The 14386-nt window shown below is 56.0% G+C and overlaps 2 protein-coding genes across 5 annotated transcripts in view; both read right to left on the bottom strand.

Moving 5' to 3' along the window:
• The window catches only part of RABL6 (RAB, member RAS oncogene family like 6), a 65630-nt gene extending 58727 nt beyond the window's left edge, over positions 1 to 6903 (bottom strand). For 2 of the 4 annotated variants that reach the window (XM_054220460.1, XM_054220461.1), the window contains exon 1: positions 6438 to 6902. In XM_054220460.1, coding sequence (XP_054076435.1) covers positions 6438 to 6567 — 130 coding nt within the window. In that variant the 5' untranslated portion in view covers positions 6568 to 6902. Of the gene's footprint in view, positions 1 to 6437 lie in introns of all 4 variants that reach the window. The other 2 variants (XM_054220462.1, XM_054220463.1) reach the window with 2 other exon arrangements.
• Positions 6904 to 8131: 1228 nt separating this feature from the next.
• Positions 8132 to 13925, bottom strand: AMBP (alpha-1-microglobulin/bikunin precursor). The gene is made up of 10 exons (XM_054220686.1): positions 13735 to 13925; positions 12932 to 13074; positions 12603 to 12679; positions 11977 to 12090; positions 11418 to 11519; positions 10817 to 10854; positions 9876 to 9954; positions 9618 to 9785; positions 9277 to 9453; positions 8132 to 8287 (listed from the first exon to the last, which is right to left on the bottom strand). Exons 1-10 carry the CDS (start codon positions 13840 to 13842, stop codon positions 8256 to 8258), a joined length of 1038 nt encoding a protein of 345 aa, XP_054076661.1. The 5' UTR covers positions 13843 to 13925; the 3' UTR covers positions 8132 to 8255.
• Positions 13926 to 14386: the final 461 nt, after the last annotated feature.

The following is a 14386-nucleotide window of genomic DNA, read 5'->3' as shown; positions in this document are numbered from 1 at the left end:
TTCAGACCCTCCCGAAGAAGTGTCCAATGCATCAACTGTACACAACCTGGCAAAGTAACTTCTGCAGCAATTAACATCACGAACTTTCCAGAGCCTACCCAATGCTACCATTTTCTTTCTGAAAACAGTATGCGTTGTTTTCTAAATTTTCTGTTACATTAAAGGATGGGTTTTTTTTTAAATACCCTCCTTGTTTTAAGTGGCAACCACAAGGCTATTAGGAAACACAAGCTGACTTGAACAGAATTTTTATGCTTGCGTTTTGAATAGGAGCTATTATCCCCTAGAAAATGGGCCACTCAGAGGCATCTAATGGCAGATTCAGGTGATTAGCATTAGGTTGTGCATCATCATTTGGGCAAGGAAATCTCAGACTGAAGGCTGCCTTCTGTTGTAACTCAGGAGCTATTGCAGGCATTTCAGAGAAAAGTTTAAGAGGTAAACTTTAAGGTATGTGCTGATTTTGGCTGGGACAGAGGTCATTTTCTTCATAGTAGCCAGTATGGGGCTGGTTTGGATTTGTGCTGGAAACAGCCTTGATAACACAGGGACGTTTTAGTTATTGCTGAGCAGTGCTGGCACAGCACCAAGGCCTTTTCTGCCTCTCACCGGCGAGGGCTGGGGGTGCACAGAAAGCTGGGAGGGGACACGGCCGGGACAGCTGCCCCCAGCTGCCCAAAGGCTGTCCCACGCCGTGGAGCATCGTGCTCGGCATGGAAAGCTGGGGGAAGGAGAAGGAAGGGGGGGACGTTCGGAGGGATGGCATTTGTCTTCCCAAGTCACCGTTGCGTGTGATGGAGCCCGGCTTTCCTGGAGATGGCTGAACACCTGCCTGCGATGGGGAGCAGTGAGTGAATTTCTTGTTTTGCTTTCCTCATGCACAGCCTTTGCTTTACCTATTAAACTAAACTGTCTTTATCTCAACCCATGAGTTTCTTCAGTTTTACCCTTCTGATTCTCTCCCCCATCCCACCGGGGGTGAGCGAGCAAGCGGCTGCGTGGTGTTTGGTTGCCAGCTGGTGTTAAGCCGCGGCAAGGTAAAACAGACAGCACCACAAAGCCTGTGGAACAGTTTAGTCTGGTGAAATTTTGTGCTGCAGTTTCCCTGTGCTTTTGCTGCTGTACACTGAGACGTGCTGTTGTTTATTCTTTTACAAAGTTACTTATTAAAATAGCAAAAGGATAACAAAGGCAAAAATGAACATAGTATTTATAGGCTGACTTCATTTACAGGTCTCAGCACATCTCTGCAGAGACAACAAACCATTTCCTGCATTTCCTGTCACTCTGTGTGTGATTCTGTTTCCTACTTACAGTGAAACAATCAATGTTGGGTTCCTTTGATTTTTCTGAATTAATGCAAGTCCATGGCATAGGCAGAATGAGATTCCATTTGCCCCCGTTAAAACCCAGGGCTTTCTAAATGCTCTCGCTGCCTACCTTAGAGCACCATTTTAAAATTCATATTCCCCCACGAAGTGCAGCATGAGATACTGAAACAGTGAGTTTTAAGGGACAAATGGACCCTCCCTTAAATACTTAGGCCGCTCTCAAGGTGCACTCTCAGGATCACTGCCAGATGACTTCACTGTGAGCTCTCCCCAGAAGGGGTGATCCTGCCTCCCCCGGGACCTTCCTAGTGCCAAGAGCATTATTTATGCAGCTACACGTTGAGTCGGATCAAGGAACTGAACCGGCTGAAAGCTAACCCCAAAATTATTCCTTTTCAGTTTTCTTCTCTAGCTCAAGTGCCCAGCTGCAGGAGCGGTAGGAGCAGCACACAGGAGGCACGGCTGGAATGGCAAGGAGAGCACCCCACCCCTGAGCAGCTCACGTTCAGATCAACGCAAGGTGCTCGTGGCACCACATGCTCAGTTTGAACAGGTCCAACGGCCCTTCGCAGCTTCAGCACTCCCCATATCAGGATCTCTTACCTCCTACACAGTGCATGAGTTTTCACTGACTTTTTTCCTGAAGAAAGAAAAAGTCTTTAAAAACAGAACAGGAGGAAGGCAGGTGATGTAAATAATTTCTAGCAAAACAAAATCTGTATTTGGGACGTGGCTGGGGCAGGTGTACTCAATGACAGGCACCTTCAAGACAGGAAGAGCTGAGTGAGCTTCAGGGTGCAGCCAGGCAGGTACGTGACAGGCCTGGGCTGTGTCTGAATGCAGAAAAAGAACCCGTAATTATGGGTGAGGTTAGTACCATTACCTACGGGACAGTAACAATCGCTGCCTTATTTTGATTTTAAGTTAAATCAGCACTTACTGCAACAGCCATAGGTTTGTGGCAAAGACAGGAAAATTATCTGTGGGAAGAAGGGCAGGGATGGGGAATAGATCAAGATGAGAGGAATCACAGAATCATAGAATCACATATCGCTTTATTCATATTGTCACTGCATCAGGACAAATAGAGGGATTTCCACTCTCCAGATGAAGAAATGGAAGCAGAGCAGTGACGATACGGGCCCAGAGGGCAGGTCTCAGACCAGCTCAGAACTAGAAATGAGCAACTCCCAGCTCTGCCCACATTGCTCCAGGACACCGCAGCAACTAAGGATCTCAGACCCCGCAGCAAAGATCCCCAAACTTCTCTGCTAATAATCCCCATACGGAGGGTCATAACCTTGCCCTCATTAAGGTCTTTGGGACTGTGACTACAAGGCTGCAACTCAAATCCTTTAAACTGGTTCTGCTGCCAAAAGCAGCACACCTGATCTGCAGACACCCCCAACCACGCTTCCCCAGGGGGAAGAGGCCAGACAACAGTCGAAGCAGGTTTGCCACAAGGTGCACAAACACCTGCATCAGCAGTAGCAGAAAACACAAGAAGGTGGGAAGCAGCAGGACGAGGGGAAGCCTTTCTTTTCGGAGTAGCGCTGAATGAAAACACTTAAAACTACAGAGTCTGGGAACTACTACTCTCAAAGAACACAAAAGAAGTAAGGACTATAATGATTACCAAAAGGATATACGGTATTCATTTTGTCTTTTAAAGCACGTTTTAGGCAGAAAAGTAATAAGGGGAGGGACTGAGGGAAATCTTGGAGCTACTGACTTGGGTATTTCTGCACTGGCGACTGTCACGGGCAGGCCGCAGCTGCCCAGAGGAGAGCAGCCCGTGCTCCAGGCACACGCAGCAGTGGGGTTTGTCGCGTGGTGAGCGCACTGGGTGCAGCGTCAAGAATAAAGTCCAAAGCAGGCGGCGTGCCGTGTTCTGGGCAACAGGATGGATGGATCCGAACCTTTAGCACTTCCACATCGTTTGCTCCTGTCACTGATCACCAATGGATAACTCCCAGGGAATCCTCTTGCCAGTGCAACCCAGCCAGAACCCTTCCTTTCACCCTTGTTTGCCCATCATTGCCTTACATGAACTTCCACATTTGAGTAACCTCGTGCTGGTACTTCCTTCTGTAATTTGTGTTGTAATTTGTTTAAACAAGCACCGCTGACAAAGGAATGAGATCCACCTCACTTGCTCTCCACCAAGCCCACTTGCTCTGGCCTGTGCTACCCTCCCTGGGCTAGCACAGCTACCCGAATGGTGATCAGATCAGCGGAACTGACCCAAGTTTTCACAAAGATTGGTTCCCATACTTGGAACCATGATCTCCCATAAACATCCAAGCCATTACATACATGGTAGAGACCCACATCATTTTCATCTCTGTACCTTCCATAGCGCTCGGGGAACTCTGGTGTTATTTGGGCCACGGTAAGTAAAACACAGGAGCTCCGTGCAGATGATAAAGAGAGCAAACAAGGAGTGTGTGTGCTGGGAATGCAATATGAAAGTGTTTTTGTTTTGAAATAGGATGTCCCATGCAGAGGACGTGACTGCTGCCGAGGGCTAATACTGGCCTTTGCTCTCATCGTTTCATTAGAAATCTAAAGCTGCTCACCCTGCAACACTCTTCCTTTTGAAAACTTAGCTGAGTGGGAGAGAGACTGTCAAAATCAATCATTTTGGTTCAACTTAGAGGTGCATACCACCCAGTGCTTTTAATCCTCAGCTTGTAATCTTTAGAACACCACGCCATCTTCAGTGTCACCTCAAACCGGGGGGCTGTCTGGTTACAAAATGTACTTGCCAGCCGTGAAGGCTGGCACAGCATGGCCTGTTCTGAGCCCTGCAGCGAGGCACCGAGAGCCAGGTGATAAGGCCATTTACTGCCCGCTTCATCAGCGAGCAACTCAAGGCATTCTCAGCACACTAAATACACTTCTGGGAAGGAAATGGGCTTCAGTTCACAGCCAGTAATGGTCTACAAAAGCAAGGAAACATTTCTTTAAAACAGGTAACCACAGCACCCTTTGGTTTAGGTTCAGCCAACTGCAGGAGAACAGAGGAGTTTCAAAGATCCATAGGTGTTAATGGTGGCTACAAAACACCTTTTGCACTCCTCTGCTGAATGTCACACATTTGGGAAGAAAGGAGCCCTGGCAGTGCATAGGATTTGCAGCTCTGCCCTTCCTGGGCAACGGCCCTTGTAATGACATTCCTGCACAGCCCACCTTCACCTCAGACCATAACCTCACCGTGCTGGAACCTGCCCCTCTCTCCAGTGCCATGCCTGTGTAGGGTACTCCGAAGCCCTTTCGTAATCCTGCCTGTATCTCCTATAAATATTATGTAACAGCGATCCAGGAAGAGTTACTATGGAGATTGGAAAGCTTCCCTTATGGCAGTGACTGAAAGCTGCAGTTTTAGTCCAGATATGAAAGCAATAACTGGAACACAAATCCTGATAAAACAGGGCACGAAGCAAAAAGCTTTCCCAAGGCTTTCAGTAAGGAGACAAAAAGCAACCAAGCTACAGCTGGTAGCTCAGCTGCTGGCATTTTTGGCCTTGCTGCATTAACGGCAAGTAGGTACATACCCATGCAGGTTCACTGACAGCACAGTTAGTCAACACGTCCTCGTCGACTGCTGTGCCAGCAGGATGCAGCTGATCCATACTACCCGCAGCACAAACGCTCACTCCCTGAAAAGTCAACTCCGTTCTCCTACATAATTCACAAGCTGGTATGAGCTACCTGATCTCAACGTGTACCGGTGACGCACGTGGATGTGTTCTGGTCTGTGGGATGCACGAAGCCTCTGCACAGATCAATGGTCTTTAACCAACAGATCTCCAGGTACGTGTTTAACCACGCAGTGCTGTATTCCGAGGCATAATAGTTTCATCCTCACCCCCTGTCTTTCACTGGAAATAAAGTCTCTCAACAACACTGTGCTTCTGTTCACATTCCTGACTGCTTGCTAAGACACTAATTTTCTAAATTAAGCACTACTGGCATATCTAACAGATGCGCGATGGACAAAGGCACCAAATGCTCTCCCTAGTATAGCACAGAGCTTCAAAATATATCCATTCAAAAGCCCAGTCAACAGTGATAATACTAAAAAAAAGCAAAAAAACCTATCCCCAAACCCCAAAGTGCAAACCCCTCCCTTCATGTTCTCTTTCAGATTAAGATCCAACCTAAGCTCCATTCCTCCAACACGTGTGCCTTTGCAGAATGTAGTCAGTGCCACGTTTACAAATCAGTTTCCTTCTAAACCGCCAGTCTCTCGGCCTTCTGCAGTCTGACTTCCCTGCCCGCCTGGATCCACACAGACGAGCTGATACTCGCAGCGCTCTCTGGTACCATCTCTATTTTCAGCAAGGATGACATAACTACCGTCCCTGTCTCACAATTGTTATTTTGGGATGTATTTCACATACTTGCAGTGCCCTCCTGAAACATTAGAAATAACCTTTACTGAGCATCAGGGGGAAAACGCAACCCTGAGCCTCAACACTGAAAGGAAAAAAAATTCTGAAGATGTTCCCTGAGAAAAGAGCAAACGTATCAATTGCAGAAACAGATAATCAGAATGAAATTATGTACCAAGGGCACATAAAGGCATACATCACTCCCCTTGTATTGAAGCCTGGCAGGGCAGAGCTTTTCAATAGACCCTTATCATATAACCACTAGAGCTTAATTATAAATACCATTATCCTGGGCTGCAGGGAAGGTCACCCACACACTCAGGGGAGTTACTCTCTTGATGGTTTAACTGACAAAAATTGATTTACAAGGAATTCTCTCTTGTGCCACAATCAGCGGAAAGCAGGCAGCCGTTCAGGACATCTGCTGACTGGGGACACTGCTGCACTACAGGTTCCCGAGTCCCGCACAGAAAGGGAAAAGTTTCCCATCCCTCCTGCCTCCCACGCTTCCGCAAGCTCTAATATTTCATTGCAAACTTGGCTTTGGGCAAATACCGGCAAAAGCACCACCACGCACAACGAAAGCATATGCATGTCACAGTCCCACCACGCTATGGGGCATCAGATGGGCCACACCGACGCGTCTCGCCTCCCACCCGGGGCCAGCCGTGGCCCCCGCCAGACCCCCCGAACCTGGGCTCCGACTCACTGTTATACTGGACTCCCTTGGCAAACCTCCTCTGCAGAGCCTGGTTCATGGACTGCAGCCCCGCAGGGATATTCTTGTCTCTGACCGGAGTCTGGTCCGAGCCCACCAGCTTCTTCAGGGCCGAGAACATCTTTCTGGTCCCACACCTGCGCCACCACTTGCGGGAAAAGGGCCGCTGCGCCGGGGCTCAGGGGCAGGGCGGCCCCGGGGCAGGGGGCATCGGGGGGACTCACAGCGGCGCGGGAAAATCAGGGCTGAGGCAGGGCTGGGCCGGCCATGAGGGGCCTCCCGGGCTCGGCAGGGCGGAGGTGTGCGGGCTCGGCCCGGCCCGGCCCGCAGCGGCGGGGAGAGGGCTCAGCCGGGGCCCCGCCGTGTGCCGGGGTGCGGGGCGCTAACCGGGCATGGCCCGGGACCGGGGCGGTGCGGGGAGACAGGGGGGCTCCTGCCGGCGGCGGTGGGGCCGGGGCGGCGGCTCAGCCCCGCCGGGCGCCGCCGCTGGAGGCCGGGCGCGGGGAGCGGAGGCGGCACGGGGCTCCCGCCGCCGTCGCCATCTTGCCTCTTCCGCCTCGCCGCCGGGGGACGGGGCGCGCGCGGCGCCGGGTACGGCGGCCGCCAGGGGCCAGCAGGGCGCGGAGCGCGGCCGGCGGCGGGGCCCGCGCCTGGCTTCGGCCCGCCCTGGGCGCGCCCCCAGGACCCCTGTGATCCCCCACGGCCCCTCGGAACCCTTCCCGGGCCCCCATATGTACCCCCATAACCCCCGTCACCCCCTCCTGGGCCCCTCATGGCTCCCCGAGACCTTTGCAGACCCCTCCTGTGAGCTTCATGGCTCCTCTGCCTGGGACCCCTGGGAACCCAGTAACCCCCTCCTGGGACCGCCATAGCTGCCCCGCGACCCCCATAACCCACATAATCCTCTCCTGCCACCCACCCCTGCCCCCAGCACCCCGGAGCCCCCCCAAAACACTTCTAATTCCCTGCCGGGACCCCCACCTGTGAACCCCACAACCCTTGTAATCCCCTCCTGGGACCCCTGTAGGCCCCCAATTCCCTGTAGTCCTCTTCTGGGACCTCTATGGCCCCCTGTGATCCCCACAGCCGCTGTAATCCCCTCCTGTGACACCCCCATTTTCCCCCCGTGACACTCACAACCCCGTAATTCCCTCCTGTGATCCACAATAATCCCCCTGTGACCCACTGTAACATCTGTAATTCCCTGCTGTGACCCACCACAGAGCCCTGGGGACTCTAAACCCCTTCTGTGACCCCTCAGGTTCCCCTCTGATGCCCTTGCTGTGACCTCCCCCCCCGCCGTGATCCCCATCCCTCTCCATGAGCCCTACCCCGGCCCGTGACTGCCCCCCTGGTCCCACCATGCCCTTCCTGCTATGACCTCCATGCAGCAGCAATTATTGGTCCTGCTGCCCCCTTCCCAGCTGCCCACCACCGGCCCCCAGGAGATGGGGGGCTGAACCCCAGCCAGCGGGACGCCCTGAGCCCCCCAGTGCCCCGTTGGCCAGCACAGCACAGCGTGGGCAGAGGGCAGCTGAGGCAGGGAGAGAGACTCAGTGGGGACCCCCCAGCAGCCCCACAAAGCGGGGGGACACGCCACTGGGGAGGCCAGCGAGGACCCCACGGTGTCCTCTGCCCCTCCTGGACACCCCACCCTGCTCCCCACCAGCTTGAGGATGGACACTGGGCTCATTGGTCACATTAGCGACATTTACTGCTGGAGACATCTCCTGTGCCGCTGCCAGCAGCTCCTGGCACCCTCCTGCCGGGCCCCAGTGCTGGGTGCCGGCAGCTCGTCCTCCACCCGCGTCAGTTTGACAGATGCAGAAATTCCTCGTCCTCTGCAAGTGGAGAGACACATGGAGTGACAGACGGACCCACAGAGCCCCTCCTAGCCCCACAGACAGATGGCGATGGCTGATGCTTCCCACTTTGTCCCTGCTGTCAGTGATGGGGAGAAGTGGTCTGGACCCTCCATGCACCCCCATGCTGTCCTGGGATGTCACTTCACGTCCTGTCACCCGCAATGGTGGCATTAATGAACTTTATATTGGTGACAGGAATAATAAAAGATGGGCTCTGCGCTAAGACACGCTACTCCGGCCCCATTTCCCATCCATGGGGCATGGTGAGTGCCCAGCTCCTGCCCCACAGGACTCGCCCAGGGCTGGCTGTGGTTGAAGACCCTTGAGCTTGCCCTTCTTTGTGGGAAGATTTTCCCCGTCACACTCCCAAAAACCTGCTGGTCCATCCATCCCACGGGCTGAGCAGTGCCCATTGTGTCTCCCTAGGAGGTTCAATATGGAAACCCCCGTGATGACTAGAGCTGGAGGGTCTGTCAGGCATTGCATGGAGGGTACACCCCCGGCGGGGACCCTGTTTTGGTCCTTATTTGGTGTCAGGGTCCCTACAGCCCCCCCAAATCTTTCAGCCACTCTTCCCTCAGTGGCATCCTCTCCTGGGGGCTGTTGCCTCTGCTGCTCCCCATGGCACCCCAGCCTGCTTGGGCCATTTCCCCTTTTACCAAGACCATTTTGAAGTTTAGTCGTGGCCTCAGTATATCTGCAGTCTACACAGTCCCCCTGTGTGATACTGTCTGTGGATTAATGACCATGTTCCTCAGTTCGTCAGAGTCCCTGACCCAGGACAGCCCCATCCTGGGCCCACCCAGATCCAGGACAGCCCCATCCCAAGCCCAGGCAGACCCAGCACACCCAGACCCAGCCCGGAGCAGGACAGGAGATGGTGCAGGCTGCTGCCCTGGGTCCCCCAGCACAGCGCGGTGTGGTGCAGGCAGGGTGCAGGCAGGGTGCGGGCTGGGTGGGGGTACCTGCCAGAGAAGGAGCCCCGCAGTACTCCTTGCACTCCTTCTCCGAGTAGAACTGGTTCCCGTTACCCTTGCAGCCTCCGTAGCTGAACGTGATGCACTTGCCCTGAGTGGCGTCGAAGGCCCAGCGTGTCACCGGCTTCTGGCAGGGACCCTGGACGATGGGCAGCCTGCAGGCAGCTGTGGGGACAAGGGGCTGCTCTGAGGGCCGGGGTTCAGGGCCCCCACACCTCCCACATGGATGCTGGACACATGGGGTCTCTCTCAGATCTCCTCTGATGCCTCAGCAAAGGCACCTCCCATGCCCACACCCCACCGGGATGTCTCCTGGTGGTCCCGCTCACCCTCGGTCCGGCACGCCTGCAGGCACTCCTTCTCCGAGTAGAAGTTGTTGCCGTTGCCCAGACAGCCGCCATAGAGGAAGGATTCGCAGGCCATGGAGGAGGAGTTGTAGAAGAAGCGGGAGAGCATCCCGCTGCAGGGCCCGGGGTCCCGGCTCAGGCGGCACGAGTCTGGGGATGAGCGCAGCATGGGCTGTCACAGGCAAACAGGGATGCAGGGCAGGGGGACACCCCATGCAGCCCCCCTCCCCTGGGACGTACCTTCCTTGTTGCCGATGTAAGGGGGCAGGGGTCCCGCGGCCGAGCCCTCCTCGGGGGGCAGGACTGCTCTCCGCGCCCTCTGCACGGGGAAGGAAGCACAGAGCTGCTGTCAGCCCCTGCCCGTGGGACCTGCTGCCCACCCCATCGCCCCCGGACCCCTGCTGCCCCCGGGATGGGCAATGGTGGGGGCAGCTCTGCTGGGTGCTGCAGCCCGTCCAGGCTCCAACCCTCCTCGGTGCTGCCAGCACATCTCCAGTCATCGATCTCGGGTCAACAGGCTGTGATCCCTCCCCACATCATGGTCTTCCCAGCCCTGTGCTCATCATGGGTGGGCACCAGGATCATATATTTTGAATAAAGACACCCAAAGTGCCCCAGTCATGCCCTGTGCTGGGGACATGTCTCCGCTCTCGCTGGTGTAAGGTGGTGTGTTACCTGCTCTCGAATCAACTGCATTGTTTCTCCTATGAAAGTCCCCCCCCCCTTGAAAATCCTTCTAAACTCAACTCTGTTGCGTGACCGTAGCTGAAGGATCAGTGGGGCACTGAGCTGCCTCCCCATCCCTGGAGGGGGGGTCCACATCATGGCTGGGGCACCCAGCCAGGCAAGGAGACACCAGGCTCCACATGCAGCAACTTTCACCCCGTGAACAAAAATCAGAGTAGGAAAGGACCGTTGCCTTCCACTTGGAATTGAGCCCTAGTGCCCACCTGGCCCCAGGACCCTCACCCTGCGGCCCGTGCCTGCCTGTGCCCCCGTCCTCGCAGGCAAAGCCCATCAGCAGAGATGAAAGAGCATCTCCCAGGGCAGTCAGCAGAGCTGCTGCCCAAACAATGTGTCCTGCCCACAGACCCTGGTCCCTGGACACCGGCTCTCCAGTAGGTTTGGCTTGGAGGGGATGTCCCCAGCCATCTCAGGAGGTCCCGGGCTGCACCACTCACCTGGGAGGCAGCTGCAGTCTCCTGAGGAACGCATTCACCTGGCCCAGATGACAGGAGAGAAGATCAGCAGCATGAGAGGGGAGGCACCCTGACGCACTCATCTCACTGTGGTCCTGCACTGTGCACACACAGGACCCCGGGGAAGGGGATGCCCCCCAGTTTCACCCCAGCATTCTTCCCTTCTTGCTGCTTTCCACCTCCCACTTACAGGAGCATCACCCTGAAATTCCCACACCCACCTCCGTCATGCTAGCACCTTCTGAACCCCAGGCTGAGCAAGAAGCTCCTCGGGTCCTGGGAGCACCCAGTCATGGGATCTTGAGTGACCCTGGGTGTCCTGCGCCCTCGTTCCAGTACAACATTGTGGGGTGCGTTGACCTGACAGCCCAGCAAGGACCCCACTAACTGGAAGCTGGTGGAAGCCTAACTGATACATGGCCTTCTCTTATTCCCGTCCCACCCTACTAAAGCCCTTGTCTCTCCTCCCTCCATCCTGACTGTCCCCCTTTCTCCCCAGCCTTGCGCACCAAGAAGGAGCAGCCCCAGTGCTCTGGCATTCTGGGGGGACAGGCAACGGAAGAAGTGCCTCGTGGTGGGTTACCTCTGTTGGCCAGGATGAAGATGGAGTCTGCGGGGATGCCCATCTCTAAAGCCAGCTGCTGGAAAGACTCGATGAGGTCCTCCCGCAGCTCCGGGTTCCTCCCTGGGCAAGGGAACAGGCTGTGAACAGGGTTGGGGTGGGAGGGGGTCTGCATGCAGTCCCCCAACCACCCACCGACCTGCAGAGCTCAGGCAGCTACAGGCAAGCCCAGTACCAGCCTCCTGATCCTACCCAACCCCTCCTCTGTTGCTCTTGACCAGCCTTGAGCAAGGGCTCGGACAAAGTGGTTCTAATGTTTTTCAATCACAAAAGACAGCATCTCCTGCCACTGCAGGGTTTCTTCCAAGCAGATGTTGCCACCTTCATCCCAAACAATGGGCTGGTTTGGATGGTCACTGTGTGATATGGCTTTAAGCTGAGCCACAAGACTCAGCCTCTGCAGTGCTGAAGATGAACTGGTCCAAAGCACCACTTCCAAAGCCACGGTCAGGTGCCTCAAGGGACCATTGGGTGGTGTTCCTGAGCTGTATTGGTCCTCAAGTACCATAGCCAGACGTACCGTACAGCTTCAGGGTGGTGCTTGGGCCAAAACTACTTTTCTTCTTCATCAGAATGACAGCATATTCTTCATAATTGGTGCGGAGCACATAGGACCGGATAGACACATCCCATTCTGGTGAGACAGAGACACAGGGAACATCATTCCTGTCCCTTGGGGAGAAACGGGGCAGTGTAGGACAATCCCAGAGCTGGGGGCTGAAATCAGGCAGCTAATTCAAGAAAACAGCTGATTTTTGGGAAGCGGACTCTGATACAACCCTGAGTCCCTTTAGGCTCACCAGCCTCTTCTTAGTCGAGGGGATTGGAAACCGAGGGTTGTGGACAACTGAGGCACCACCAACGCTCCTGAGATGTGGCTGGTGGGATCCTGCAGCAGCTTGAGCCCTTGGGGACAGGAGGGATCTGCTGGAACGTCTCATAATCCTGTGCCTATGCAGGGACAGTGGTGAGAGCCCCTGCCCCTGAGCCCCTTTCCTCAAACTTCACTCCATACTTTGGCTGGAAATGACCCAAACTGTGGAGTGGTTTTGGAGCCCCACTCTCCCAAACCCTGGCACTGGTTCCCATCACCCAGCCATGGCACAGCTCTTGCGGATGAGCGGGTCAGCAGCGAGCCCAACTTACTGGGGTTATAGTAGGTGTATTTGCCGGGAGTGCTGGTTTTCAGGTACTCTCCTGAGATACGCGTGCAGTCACCTTGCCTGGAGGGAGGAGGAAAACAAGCAGCTGCTTGGAGTGATCGTTTTTCTGGTTATTGCACAAAAATCATGTCTTGGGCACCAAGGCCATGGCGCAGGACCCCTGAAATCACCCTGGGTGTTTGAGCTCAACCCAGACCCTCCTCAGGGCTCTGATGCCAGCCAGGGCAAGCAACTCCCGTGTCCTGTCCCAGCCCCTGGGAGATCGTGGGGTGGCTCTGGGGGAGGCTCGAGCACCCACGGCAGTGCCCCTACCGCAGCCGGGTGCTGGCGGTGCTGATCTGGTCGTTGCTGGGGCCAGGGCCCAGCACCAGTGTGCCCATGCTGAACTTCTCCTTGTAGTTCTTCATCCACGTGCAGGTCGTGCCGATGGCGATGTCATACCACTTCCCGTACATCTGCGGGGAGAAAAAAGGGACATCACCGCCAGCCCTTTCCACCGAGGTAGGGCACCTCCTGGTTTCCTGCAGAGCCGAAATATTCCTGGCCCAGAGAGCAGCTGGGGGGATGATGGTGCAGGGTGCCAAGGCCAGAGCTGCTGCAGGATTTAGGAAGCGGATCAGCACGAAGCAGGATTTTCCTGGGTTCCCTGACCACCAGGCAGAGCTGGAGGCATCAGGCTGGCATCTCCCTGTGTGTCCCGGGGGACCCCAGACCCAGGCACACATGTGGGGCTGCTCAGAGCCTGGCAGGGGACAGGGCTGCCTGCGGGACATCTCCCCGGCACGCTGCATCCTGCATGAATCCTGCGCGCTGGGGCTGCCCGCGGGCCCTGCCAGCACCTCTTAGGCTGGGCGGATCAACAGGCATCTCATGGGATTCACCAGCCCCAGCCGCTCGGGCTCCGGCCGCCTGGCTGAGGTGTTTGCCGAGCTGAGGCCATCCCAACGGCCAGAGCTGGTGGGGTGGCACCCCGGGAAGGACACGCTGCCAATGCCTGTCCCACACAGCCTGACACGGGCATGGATAAATATCTCCCTCCCTTCTGGAGGAGAAGGAAATAAAGCTTTCCCCTATCCCTTCTGCCCCAGAATTAAGGGACCGCAAGCCGCCATTACCCGCTCAGCCTCAAAATTCTCCTGCACTTGGATATCCTCATCCTGGTCCCCGACGGGGGTCCCGCTGACCACGGCAAAGAGGAGGAGGGAAAGGAGACCCCAAAACATTGTGACCGGTGGCTTCAGAGTGCTCCTGAGCCCCAGCGCGCCCGCGGGATCCCGGACTCTGTGCTGTCCCCAGTGCGCAGCAGTGTGACCTTCAGACTGCGGCCAGCGGGGCCGGCCAGCTCGGCTCGGGGGGGCTGCCAGGGGGGAGTGGGGCAGCTGGTGGCCCTGCACGGCCCTGGCCACGTGGGCCTCGGCAGCGGTGGGCATTTGCAGAGAGCTGACATGGGGTGCAGGAGGGGAGACGAGCACCCTCCTGCTGCGCCAGGCTGAGCTCCTCACCCTCCCCGGTTCCTACACAACTGCTTGGCCCAGACGTGGGGCCAGGACCTGCCCGTCTCCTTTATTCTACCTTGGGATCCATATTCCTACTCTGGCACCCTGCAAAGAGCCTGCAGAGCCCCAGCCCTGACAGCCCAGCCCAGCCCTGCGGAGAGGAGAGGACTGAGGGGTCCCCAGCGCTCACCCCAGGCCGCCTGACCCTGACCAGTGTCCGCAGGGAGCAGAGTCCGCGCTGCCTGCTCCCCTTTTGGACCCCCTTCCCCGG

The sequence above is a fragment of the Rissa tridactyla genome, chromosome 14 (assembly GCF_028500815.1).
Source record: "Rissa tridactyla isolate bRisTri1 chromosome 14, bRisTri1.patW.cur.20221130, whole genome shotgun sequence".
In the NCBI taxonomy this organism is placed as follows: Eukaryota; Metazoa; Chordata; class Aves; order Charadriiformes; family Laridae; genus Rissa; species Rissa tridactyla.
Note: the sequence above shows the minus strand (reverse complement) of the source record. Positions and strands in the feature narration are given on the sequence as shown.